Source organism: Ranitomeya imitator, chromosome 5, assembly GCF_032444005.1.
Source record: "Ranitomeya imitator isolate aRanImi1 chromosome 5, aRanImi1.pri, whole genome shotgun sequence".
NCBI classification, from domain to species: Eukaryota; Metazoa; Chordata; class Amphibia; order Anura; family Dendrobatidae; genus Ranitomeya; species Ranitomeya imitator.
The window spans coordinates 290,576,372-290,589,002 of NC_091286.1; the positions used below are offsets into that span (position 1 = coordinate 290,576,372).

The 12,631-nt window shown below is 42.4% G+C and overlaps 1 protein-coding gene across 3 annotated transcripts in view; it reads left to right on the forward strand.

Moving 5' to 3' along the window:
* Nucleotides 1–7,745, forward strand: part of WASF1 (WASP family member 1) — a 221,000-nt gene extending 213,255 nt beyond the window's left edge. For all 3 annotated transcript variants that reach the window (XM_069726223.1, XM_069726224.1, XM_069726225.1), the window contains exon 9: nucleotides 6,704–7,745. In XM_069726223.1, coding sequence (XP_069582324.1) covers nucleotides 6,704–6,858 — 155 coding nt within the window. In that variant the 3' untranslated portion in view covers nucleotides 6,859–7,745. The remainder of the gene's footprint in view (nucleotides 1–6,703) is intronic.
* The last annotated feature ends 4,886 nt before the right edge of the window (nucleotides 7,746–12,631 follow it).

Here is a 12,631-nt window from a genome sequence, read left to right on the forward strand (position 1 = left end):
GACCCCAATGAGAATTTTGTTACCATTTTTCCCTCCATGAATTTCAACCCATATGGACTCGACATCCTCATTCCCTTCGCTAATATCCTCCCTTAAAGTGGACTTTAGACAAGACTTTACATAGAGACAAACCCCTCCTCCTCTCCGATTTTTACGATCCTTTCTAAACAGACTGTAACCCTGTAAGTTAACTGCCCAGTCATAGCTTTCATCTAACCATGTCTCGGTTATTCCCACTATGTCAAAGTTACCTGTAGATATTTCTGCTTCTAGTTCTTCCATCTTGTTTGTCAGGCTTCTGGCGTTTGCGAGCATGCAGTTTAGAGGATTTTGTTTTGTTCCAATCTCCTCACTGTGGATTGTTTTAGAAATGTTCTTACCTCCCTTCTGAGTATGTTTTCCTGGGTCGTCTTTGTTCGAGTCTAATGTTTTTCTTCCCGTCCCCTCTTCTTCTAGTTTAACGCCCTCCTGATGAGTGTAGCGAGTCTTCTGGCGAATGTGTGTTTCCCAGGTTTGTTGAGGTGTAGTCCGTCTCTGGCGAGGAGTCCATCGTACAAGTAATTCACACCGTGGTCCAGGAATCCGAATCCTTGTTGTCTGCACCATCGTCTTAGCCAGTTGTTTGCATCAAGGATCCTGTTCCATCTCCTGGTGCCATGCCCATCTACTGGAAGGATAGAAGAAAAAACTACCTGTGCATCCAGTTCCTTTACTTTCTTCCCCAACTCTTCAAAGTCCTTGCAGATTGTCGGTAGGTCCTTCCTTGCCGTGTCATTGGTGCCAACATGTATCAGAAGAAATGGGTGGACGTCCTTGGAGCTGAAGAGCTTTGGTATCCTATCGGTCACATCCTTGATCATCGCACCTGGAAGGCAGCATACTTCTCTTGCAGTTATGTCCGGTCTGCAGATGGCTGCTTCTGTGCCTCTCAGTAGTGAGTCTCCCACCACCACCACTCTTCGTTGCTTCTTGGCTGTACTTTTTGCTGTCACTTGTTGCTGTGTGCCCTTTTCTTTTTTGCTTGCTGGTATTGCTTCATTCTTAGGTGTGCCATCTTCATCCTCTACAAAGATTTGATATCGGTTCTTCAGTTGTGTGGTTGGTGATTTCTCCATGGTCTTCTTGCTTCTTTTGGTCACATGCTTCCACTCATCTGCTTTTGGAGGTTCTCTGACACTTTTTGCACCTTCTGTGACCAGTAGAGATGCTTCTGTTCTGTCTAGAAAGTCTTCATTCTCTTTGATGAGTTTCAAAGTTGCTATTCTTTCTTCCAGACCCCGCACCTTTTCTTCTAAAAGGGCCACTAGTCTACACTTCTGACAGGTGAAATTGGATTCTTCTTCTGGTCGATCTGTGAACATGTAGCACATGCTGCAGCTCACCATGTAGGTTGTCACATCTGCCATGTTGCTCCTAGATCCTGCTGACTTGCTGTGTGTTTTCCTTCTTGTGTAATCTACTCAGCCAAGCTCTCTTGCAATAATGTCCTACAGGCAAAAATTCGCGCGCCGTAAGGCGCGCGGTTTGGTGATGCTTTCGAAGCAGCTGGTCCCGGCTGTACCCAACGATCTTCTAGCTTAGGGAGACTTCGCTTCTCCCAGAAGGCACCTGGAATATGCAAATTAGCCTCCTGAAGCTCGAATCCCTGGTTTGGTGATGCTTTCGAAGCAGCTGGTCCCGGCTGTACCCAACGATCTTCTAGCTTAGGGAGACTTCGCTTCTCCCAGATGTGATTTTTTTTTTATTTATTTTTTTAAGAAAACATATTGCAATTGGGTGACAGCTTTTTAGGCCTCACCCCTGGGAATAATTCCTTTTGGTGTGATTGTAGCATACACAAAATTTCATAACATTGCAATATTATTTACTGGTGGCTCAAAGCAAAATAAAATGACAATTGCAGCAAAGTAAATGTTTTTCATTGGTTTCACTTTTTGTTAACGAAACGCACTTTATTTGGCTCAGAATAGTCATGGCGATGCTTCTCTGTACACAGGAGAATAAACTGTTTCTGGTCTTCTTGAGTGCTCAGTGAAGAATTGAATGTACTCATGAATGAAATGGAGCGTTCGGCAGCATCATTCACAATTTTCAATACGCCAACTTTTGAGGATGTATCAATGCAACTTACATTAGTGTGCCACAGACAATGATCTTGATGAAGAAAATCTTGGTTAATTTCCAGTACAAAGAACAGTTTTTTTGTGTTGGACGACATGAAGTGATGAAGCTTTTTGTATGAGAGAAGGTCTTCGACAAGCTGCACGCAAGTTGAGCAGACATTGTTGCCTTCCTTCTGCAGAGCTAGTACCATCCCCACCTTTTCTGCAGTTGGAATTTCACTGTCAAAAAAAGCCAGATCCACCATAATCTCAGTGAGGTACCACAGGTGTCTGTTGAAAGTTTTATTGCTGCCTCAGCAACGGGCACGTTGATTTTTTTTTTTCTGTGTGTGCTACACGTTCTTGCAGCAATGTCAACTCATTTTGCAGTGATCTGACCGAGGTGCCAAGCATAAGCGGACAGTAAAAGTTCAAAATTGACACAGATGTTTTAACCCTGTGGAAATTGGTGAAGAAACATGAAGATTTCCAGATTCAGAACGTATATCACTTTGGCCATCTATCGGGCGCCTGGAGTATTGATGTGTATGACTAGGTTTGCCGATCAACCATGGAACAGGAGTACCAGTGTTAACGATTGCTTGTAATTATCTCTTGTGCGTTGGCGGCAGGGTTGCTATGTGTCCCCCCCAGGATTCGCTTGGAGGCATGTTGAGACCGTGGGAGTGCATTTCAGTCACAGGCATAGCTGTGATTATTATTTATTTATATAGCACCATTGATTCCATGGTGCTGTACATGAGAAGGGGTTACATGCAAATTACAGTAAACAGACTAGCAATGACAGACTGATACAGAGGGGCGAGGAACCTGCCCTTGCGGGCTTACATTCTACAGGATGGTGGGGAAGGAGACAATAGGTTGGGGGGTTGCGGCAGCTCCGGTGTTGGTGATGGGGTTGCTCCGGTGGTGGTGAGGAGGCAGCGGGGTCATTGCAGGCTGTAGGCTATCTTGAAGAGGTGGGTTTTCAGGTTCCGTCTGAATGATCCAAGTGTGGTTGATAGTCGGAAGTTTTGAGGCACAGAATTCCAGAGGATTGTCAATATTCGGGAGAAGTCTTGGAGGCGATTAGGTGAGGAGGGAATAAGTGTGGAGGTTTTGGGAGGACCAGAGATTATGTGAGGGAAGATATCGGGAGATTAGTTCAGATATATATGGAGGAGACAGGTTATGGATGGCTTTGTAGGTCATGATTAGTAATTTTAACTGGATACGCTGAGGGAATGGGAGCCAGTGAAGCGATTTGCAGAGGGGAGAAGCGGAGGATTAGCGAGAGAGATGAATTAGTCGGTCAGCAGAGTTAAGGATGGACTGGAGAGGTGCGAGCAGGGAGGCCACAGAAAAGGATGTTGCAGTAGTCGAGGCAGGTGATGAGGGCATGCACAAGCATTTTAGTAGATTGAGGGTTGAGGAAAGGATGGATTCTGGAGATATTTTTGAGCTGGAGGCGACAGGAGATGGAAAGAACCTGGATGTGCGGTTTGAAGGACAGGGCAGAGTCAAGGGTTACTCCGAGGCAGCGGACTTCCGGTACGGGGGAAAGCGTGATGTCATTAATGGTGATAGATAGATCAGGTAAGGAACATCTGTGAGATGGAGGAAAGATGATGAGTTCAGATATGTCCACATTGAGTTTGAGGAAGCAGGAGAAGAAGAAGAAGGATATGGCTGATGGACATTCCGGGATTCTGGACAGCAGAGAGGTGACGTCTGGGTCAGAGAGGTAGATCTGAGTGTCATCAGCATACATGTGGTACTGGAATCCGTGGGACTATATGAGTTGTCCCAGGCCAAGTGTATAGATTGAGAACAGTAGGGGTCCTAGAACAGAGCCTTGAGGGACTCCAACAGAGAGAGGGTGGGATGAGCCGGTAGTGGGAGTAGGAGACGCTAAGTGCATGGTTGGAAAGCTAGGAGGAGATCCAAGATCGGGCAAAGTCTTTGATGCCAAAGGAGGAGAGGATCTGTAGTAGGAGGCAGTGGTCAACTGTGTCGAAAGCAGGGGACAGGTCTAGAAGGAGGAGTATAGAGTATTGTCCAATAGCTTTGGCTGTAAGTAGGTTGTTACTAATTTTGCTCAGGGCAGTCTCAGTGGAATGTGATTGCAATGCAAAATAAAATGTGTTGGTCTTGGGCAAGCTATTTGTCCAAGGCAAAACCTGCTGGGCTTTTATTTTCGAAATGGACTGCAGGATGGTAGTGGGGCAGTCCATTTCCTTCCTGGCCGGGTTTTCCATGTGGCCTATGGCCAACAGGTTCCTTGTAAAAAAAAAAAAAAAAACGGATACAGAGGGTTGGGTGTGTCAGTTTGGTTTTTGCAAGTGTGCAGAGCAGAAGGCTCTGTACAGCTCCACCTGTGTGAGGTAACACAGGCAATTGGAGCTAAAAGGCCTGGCACCTACAGCGTACGCGGCGGACACCACCAGCCTTTGCACCATGATACTACTGGTCGTGTCGAATGACATAAACTTTACTTGAAACATAAGGATGAATGACCTTGGGGAGATCAAAACATCCAACACCGCGGAGACACCATCACGTGTTTCTCAACGCAGTGATCCAGAACACTGCCCCCATCCCTTGTGGGAAATATGCAAAATCTTGTAGAAAAGCCGCGAAGACACCATCACGTGTTTCTCAACGCAAGCAATAAATAGCCAGGTCTTTCACCGGGAAGGAACAACCACGGGAAGGGCAGCATCCAAAAAGGAAAACCACCTATGCCAAAACATGGTATCCATCCACAGACAGCTGTTTCGGGGTATTTGCCCCTCATCAGTGTGGAGTAGGAAACTGGCTATTAAGAGCAGTGGTTGTTCCTTCCCGGTGAAAGACCTGGCTATTTATTGCTTGCGTTGAGAAACACGTGATGGTGTCTCCGCGGCTTTTATATTTCCCATAAGGGATGGGCGCAGTGTTCTGGATCACTGCGTTGAGAAACACATGATGGTGTCTCCGCGGTGTTGGATGTTTTGATCTCCCGAGGTCATTCATCCTTATGTTTGTAGTCCTTTTACTAGGCACTGCTCCTAGTAGCCATTTTCCTACTCCACACTGATGAGGGGCAAATACCCCGAAACAGCTGTCTGTGGATGGATACCATGGTTTGTCATAGGTGGTTTTCCTTTTTGGATGCTGCCCTTCCCGTAGTTGTTCCTTCCCGGTGAAAGACCTGGCTATTTATTGCTTGCGTTGAGAAACACGTGATGGTGTCTCCGCGGCTTTTCTACATGCATAAACTTTACTTGTACCAAGAGGTGCCAATCCTGCAGAACCTTGAATACAGCCTTAGCTTGTGCTGCTCCTCTGCTGGTATCTTTGGAACCGACAACAACTTCTCAGTTCCTCCTCCTTCCTTCTCGCTTTTTCCAAGAACTAAAGTACATTGATGGCTGCGACGGTAGCACTGGTACATGTTGGTTGCAGTTCTGTTCAGTGCAGGAAAAAAAATCTGGCCAACACCTGCCGATTCGAAGGCATTCTGCGCATGCTCGCTACGCTCCATTCACTTCCAGTGCGGGCTGAACAGCGGCCGAAGGCGAGTACACAGGGACTCCATAGTTGCTGCAAATCACCCTAATATCGCTCATCAACACTTGCACAATAGTGCAAATTACTATTAAAAATTAAAGTAAGTGAATTTGAGGCAACAATTTAATTAGACAGTAAAAGACACATGGGAGTGGTATAGGCTGCTGCCTAAATATTTAGAGCTTAGACTTATCTAAAACAGTGAATAATACTGAATAGTGTTTGTAATTTGGCAAGTTTACTTTGAAACAGGAAATATAAACTAATAATAATATTAAATATTATTTTCAAATTACAAATAAGTAAACTAAAGAAAATTTCAAGGAGCTGTAGGGCCCTTACTGCTGCTCTGTTAAAACTACCCAAATTCTATTTTAACAGCTATTACGGTAAGTGTTCAAGGGCTGACATTGAGCCACCACAGCCAAAAGAAACAATTTTTAAAAGATATAACAGGTCATTATGTGTAACAGTTATAGGGGGTGAAACTTTGAATAAAGCAAATTTTTATTTTTTCTGTAGATCCCATTGTGACATTAGTGTACATCGCTGATGCATATGTTGGTGCTACTCATAACTATTATTTTCTAAAATGGATTGAATTAAATAAATCTTGTTTGGAAAGACTTCATAAGCCGTCTGCACTTTAAGGGCACAGTCAGACGGCCGTATTAGTCGCAATCCACGGACTGGCCATCAGCTCTTCTGACGTGAGCGTGACCACATGTATTTCTATGTCACGCTCATGTCAGGAGATCCGACGGCCAGTCCGAGAATGCATGATGCATTGTAGAATTTCTTTAGGTAGGTCTACCCATGAAGGAAAAAACTGTTGTGGACTTGCCACAAGGAGAACTGCTATGCTGCTGATTTGGAATCCACAGGTTGTTTCTCCCCAGATATTTTTTTTATAGTGTTCGGTTATGTCTTATTCTATCTCCCCTCTTTTACTGTTGATGAAATATGCGGTGGATCTTCTGATGCAGATCCAGATGTAAAATGCTTTTGCAGTTATAAATCTATTTTTCTGCTTTTTGTCAATATTTCAGGTATTCAGCTGCGTAAAGTGGAGGAACAACGTGAGCAGGAAGCAAAGCATGAACGCATTGAGAATGACGTAGCCACCATCTTGTCCCGGCGCATTGCTGTAGAATACAGCGACTCAGAAGATGATTCTGAGTTTGACGAGGTGGAGTGGGATTAAAATGTTATATATTACACTACAAACTGGAATGCTGATGTCAATTGTGGTGCTTGTTCTTTGAAAAAAGTTTGGTCATTTCTAGTGTTTTGTATCTAACAATTTAAGCCACCCGAATAAACGTTTGATTTATTTATTTTTTTGTTTAGTTTTGTTTATTTTTGAATTTTATCTTACAGTAAAGATAGTATCTCCAAAATTTTACAGTGAATTTTACCGTTCCTTTACTGGGAGGCTATAACTATGTTTCACTAGACCACTGAGTATTATACAGCTGTCAGTTTGTAGTATAGAGATTTTTTTTAAAATTTACTATTTGTGCACTTTGTGAATTTTAATTTAATGAAGGTCACCGAAGATTAAAAATTCCAAGGGCAGCTGTATCTAATATAGGCCTTATTTTATTTGGTGAGGTTTTCAGAGCGTTAATCCTAGGTAACAATTTCTACTGCTTGAAGTTAGGTCTATACACTGAGACAAACTATTTAAAAAAAAATTAAAAACAAACTGAACTGTCCCCTACACCCAGAAAAAGGAACCATTTTTGTGCGTAGTGATGTGTTTTACACTATTGGATGCTACATCATTACACAGAATGGCTAGCTCTGCTGTGTTTGGAAAACAGGTTTGCTTTATGGTTTTCAATATGTTGAAATGATTACTATTTCTTGTTTTCTGTTTTTTATTTTATTTTTATGATTGCCTTATTTGAATGCTGAGGTATTTTTTATGTACATGTTGTTCGGTACTATTTTGCCTGTATTCTAAAGCTAAAAAAATTTAAAAAAAATTCATGTGAAAACTGACTTTAAACATTCGATGTAACTTATGTAACTGTTAAGAGAACAGATTGATTTGATTTAATAAATTCCTCATTTTAAGTGGAACAACTGTTGTCTTTCTTTAGACTATATTTAAATCATCAACAGTCCCATCAAAGTTTTTGTCCTCTTAATGCATTGCATTCTTCATATTATATGGCATTGTGTACTTACAATTGCTTATTTTGCCTTTCTACTTAGTACATTCTTTTTTTCTCTGCTCTATGTAGAAACAGGGAGTCTCTATTCCCTGCATTTATCTTTTTCCTCTTCAACTCCTGACCCAGCTGCTCCCCACCTCCCCCCTGCCAGAGACTTTTGCAGTGATTGATGAGTCATACTGGGAAAATTTACATCCTGTTTCTACATAGCGCTTAAATGGAAGGTACCGTGTAGATCATTAATAAATCAATGTAATGTAGCATAACATGCTGTTATAACCAAGTTTTGAATGCATTTGAAGCATTTCGTGTGTTATAGGAGTTTAAAGAAGGAACTGGGGGCTGACATCTTGCTTTCACAGTAGCAGCACGACACTTTGTGTCATAATACGGCACCCCATGGTCATAGGAGATAACAGACAGACTTCGACCCTATCCCTTGTAATAGAACTGTCACTGCAGTGAACTGGGCACTCCTCTGTGGGCTGCACAATTCACAGTAGTGGGAGTGTTCTGCCATATTCATGGAGCCCTCGGATCTGCTAACATAAGCAGTACTATTTCCAGCAGAACAGATCCTAGATTGACGGCTGACGGGAGTAAAATACAGGAGAAAAGCAGAATAGCAGAGACATCAAGGAGGAACAGTGTCAGGGGGCGGTCAAGCCGACGCAAAACGCGCGTTGGGGCTACGGTGTGGATCCTCCTTGATGCCAGTGTATGGGTAAGAACTCGGGTGGGAATGATTGCTTTACTTTAGTTTTTTGAGCCTTTGTATAGGGCCAAGTGATTTTTTCATATGGACTAATATATCCCGTGTCTTTGTCTACCCATATTTGCACTATGCACTTTATTGCTATCTGGTTACGGCATCAGGAGTGACTCACACTGTTTTTTGGTCTGTGCTAGCTGAGTTTCCCTTTCTGAATTAGCTCGTTACCTTCCGTTTTGTATGATTCAAATTGTATATATTAATGTTTTGTGAATTATGATACAATAAAATGTATGACTTGTTTGAATATGGACATATATATTGAATATATATTGAATATTATTATTATATATATTATATTATATATATTATATTATATATGTTATATTATATATATATATATTATATATATATTATATATATTATTTATTATTATTATTGAATATATATTGAATATGGACATATACAGGTCCTTCTCAAAAAATTAGCATATAGTGTTAAATTTCATTATTTACCATAATGTAATGATTACAATTAAACTTTCATATATTATAGATTCATTATCCACCAACTGAAATTTGTCAGGTCTTTTATTGTTTTAATACTGATGATTTTGGCATACAACTCCTGATAACCCAAAAAACCTGTCTCAATAAATTAGCATATCAAGAAAAGGTTCTCTAAACGACCTATTACCCTAATCTTCTGAATCAACTAATTAACTCTAAACACATGCAAAAGATACCTGAGGCTTTTATAAACTCCCTGCCTGGTTCATTACTCAAAACCCCCATCATGGGTAAGACTAGCGACCTGACAGATGTCAAGAAGGCCATCATTGACACCCTCAAGCAAGAGGGTAAGACCCAGAAAGAAATTTCTCAACAAATAGGCTGTTCCCAGAGTGCTGTATCAAGGCACCTCAATGGTAAGTCTGTTGGAAGGAAACAATGTGGCAGAAAACGCTGTACAACGAGAAGAGGAGACCGGACCCTGAGGAAGATTGTGGAGAAGGACCGATTCCAGACCTTGGGGAACCTGAGGAAGCAGTGGACTGAGTCTGGTGTGGAAACATCCAGAGCCACCGTGCACAGGCGTGTGCAGGAAATGGGCTACAGGTGCCGCATTCCCCAGGTAAAGCCACTTTTGAGCTACAGAGAAGCAGCACTGGACTGTTGCTAAGTGGTCCCAAGTACTTTTTTCTGATGAAAGCAAATTTTGCATGTCATTCGGAAATCAAGGTGCCAGAGTCTGGAGGAAGACTGGGGAGAAGGAAATGCCAAAATGCCTGAAGTCCAGTGTCAAGTACCCACAGTCAGTGATGGTGTGGGGTGCCATGTCAGCTGCTGGTGTTGGTCCACTGTGTTTCATCAAGGGCAGGGTCAATGCAGCTAGTTATCAGGAGATTTTGGAGCACTTCATGCTTCCATCGGCTGAAATGCTTTATGGAGATGAAGATTTCATTTTTCAGCACGACCTGGCACCTGCTCACAGTGCCAAAACCACTGGTAAATGGTTTACTGACCATGGTATTACTGTGCTCATTTGGCCTGCCAACTCTCCTGACCTGAACCCCATAGAGAATCTGTGGGATATTGTGAAGAGAAAGTTGAGAGACGCAAGACCCAACACTCTGGATGAGCTTAAGGCCGCTATTGAAGCATCCTGGGCCTCCATAACATCTCAGCAGTGTCACAGGCTGATTGCCTCCATGCCACGCCGCATTGAAGCAGTCATTTCTGCCAAAGGATTCCCGACCAAGTATTGAGTGCATAACTGAACATTATTATTTGATGTTTTTTTTGTTTGTTATTAAAAAACACTTTTATTTGATTGGATGGGTGAAATATGCTAATTTATTGAGACAGGTTTTTTGGGTTATCAGGAGTTGTATGCCAAAATCATCAGTATTAAAACAATAAAAGACCTGACAAATTTCAGTTGGTGGATAATGAATCTATAATATATGAAAGTTTAATTGTAATCATTACATTATGGTAAATAATGAAATTTAACACTATATGCTAATTTTTTGAGAAGGACCTGTATATTGAATATGGACATATTCAATGTCTTTTCTGTGATATGGATCTAGTTTGTGGGAGTGTCCTACTTATACTTCTTTGATAATTTCTCCCTTTGAGGCTCTCCCACTGGGTTATGAGCATGTTTGAGAAATTTAAATGTTTATTTTCCATTTTGAAGAAGCAAGATAAGTGAAAGCAGTCAGAGGGGAGCGCAGAGGAATTGACCCAGGGAAGGAGAGATGAAAGGGAGTTGTTGAGCACCACCGCAGCTCCAGCTGAATACCTCCAAAGGAGGATAAGAATGTGTGTAAAACAGAAATCAGTCCCAGGAGCGCTGAAGGAAACTCAGACAACATATGTCGTTTGCCACAACGCGTTTCAACGGTAAACACCGTCTTCTTCAGGTGGGAGGAAACTCCCACCTGAAGAAGACGGTGTTTACCGTTGAAACGCGTTGTGGCAAACGACATATGTTGTCTGAGTTTCCTTCAGCGCTCCTGGGACTGATTTCTGTTTTACACATATTTTCCATTTTGGGCTTTTGTTATTAACAGTAAAGCTGGTAAGTCTTACTATAGCTGTTTGAGAGCTCCCTCTAGTGGTAAATATATACAGTGGGGCAAAAAAGTATTTAGTCAGTCAGCAATAGTGCAAGTTCCACCACTTAAAAAGATGAGAGGCGTCTGTAATTTACATCATAGGTAGACCTCAACTATGGGAGACAAACTGAGAAAAAGAAATCCAGAAAATCACATTGTCTGTTTTTTTAACAATTTATTTGCATATTATGGTGGAAAATAAGTATTTGGTCAGAAACAAACAATCAAGATTTCTGGCTCTCACAGACCTGTAACTTCTTCTTTAAGAGTCTCCTCTTTCCTCCACTCATTACCTGTAGTAATGGCACCTGTTTAAACTTGTTATCAGTATAAAAAGACACCTGTGCACACCCTCAAACAGTCTGACTCCAAACTCCACTATGGTGAAGACCAAAGAGCTGTCAAAGGACACCAGAAACAAAATTGTAGCCCTGCACCAGGCTGGGAAGACTGAATCTGCAATAGCCAACCAGCTTGGAGTGAAGAAATCAACAGTGGGAGCAATAATTAGAAAATGGAAGACATACAAGACCACTGATAATCTCCCTCGATCTGGGGCTCCACGCAAAATCCCACCCCGTGGGGTCAGAATGATCACAAGAACGGTGAACAAAAATCCCAGAACCACGTGGGGGGACCTAGTGAATGAACTGCAGAGAGCTGGGACCAATGTAACAAGGCCTACCATAAGTAACACACTACGCCACCATGGACTCAGATCCTGCAGTGCCAGACGTGTCCCACTGCTTAAGCCAGTACATGTCTGGGCCCGTCTGAAGTTTGCTAGAGAGCATTTGGATGATCCAGAGGAGTTTTGGGAGAATGTCCTATGGTCTGATGAAACCAAACTGGAACTGTTTGGTAGAAACACAACTTGTCGTGTTTGGAGGAAAAAGAATACTGAGTTGCATCCATCAAACACCATACCTACTGTAAAGCATGGTGGTGGAAACATCATGCTTTCGGGCTGTTTCTCTGCAAAGGGGCCAGGACGACTGATCCGGGTACATGAAAGAATGAATGGGGCCATGTATCGTGAGATTTTGAGTGCAAACCTCCTTCCATCAGCAAGGGCATTGAAGATGAAACGTGGCTGGGTCTTTCAACATGACAATGATCCAAAGCACACTGCCAGGGCAACGAAGGAGTAGCTTCGTAAGAAGCATTTCAAGGTCCTGGAGTGGCCTAGCCAGTCTCCAGATCTCGACCCTATAGAAAACCTTTGGAGGGAGTTGAAAGTCCGTGTTGCCAAGCGAAAAGCCAAAAACATCACTGCTCTAGAGGAGATCTGCATGGAGGAATGGGCCAACATACCAACAACAGTGTGTGGCAACCTTGTGAAGACTTACAGAAAACGTTTGACCTCTGTCATTGCCAACAAAGGATATATTACAAAGTATTGAGATGAAATTTTGTTTCTGACCAAATACTTATTTTCCACCATAATATGCAAATA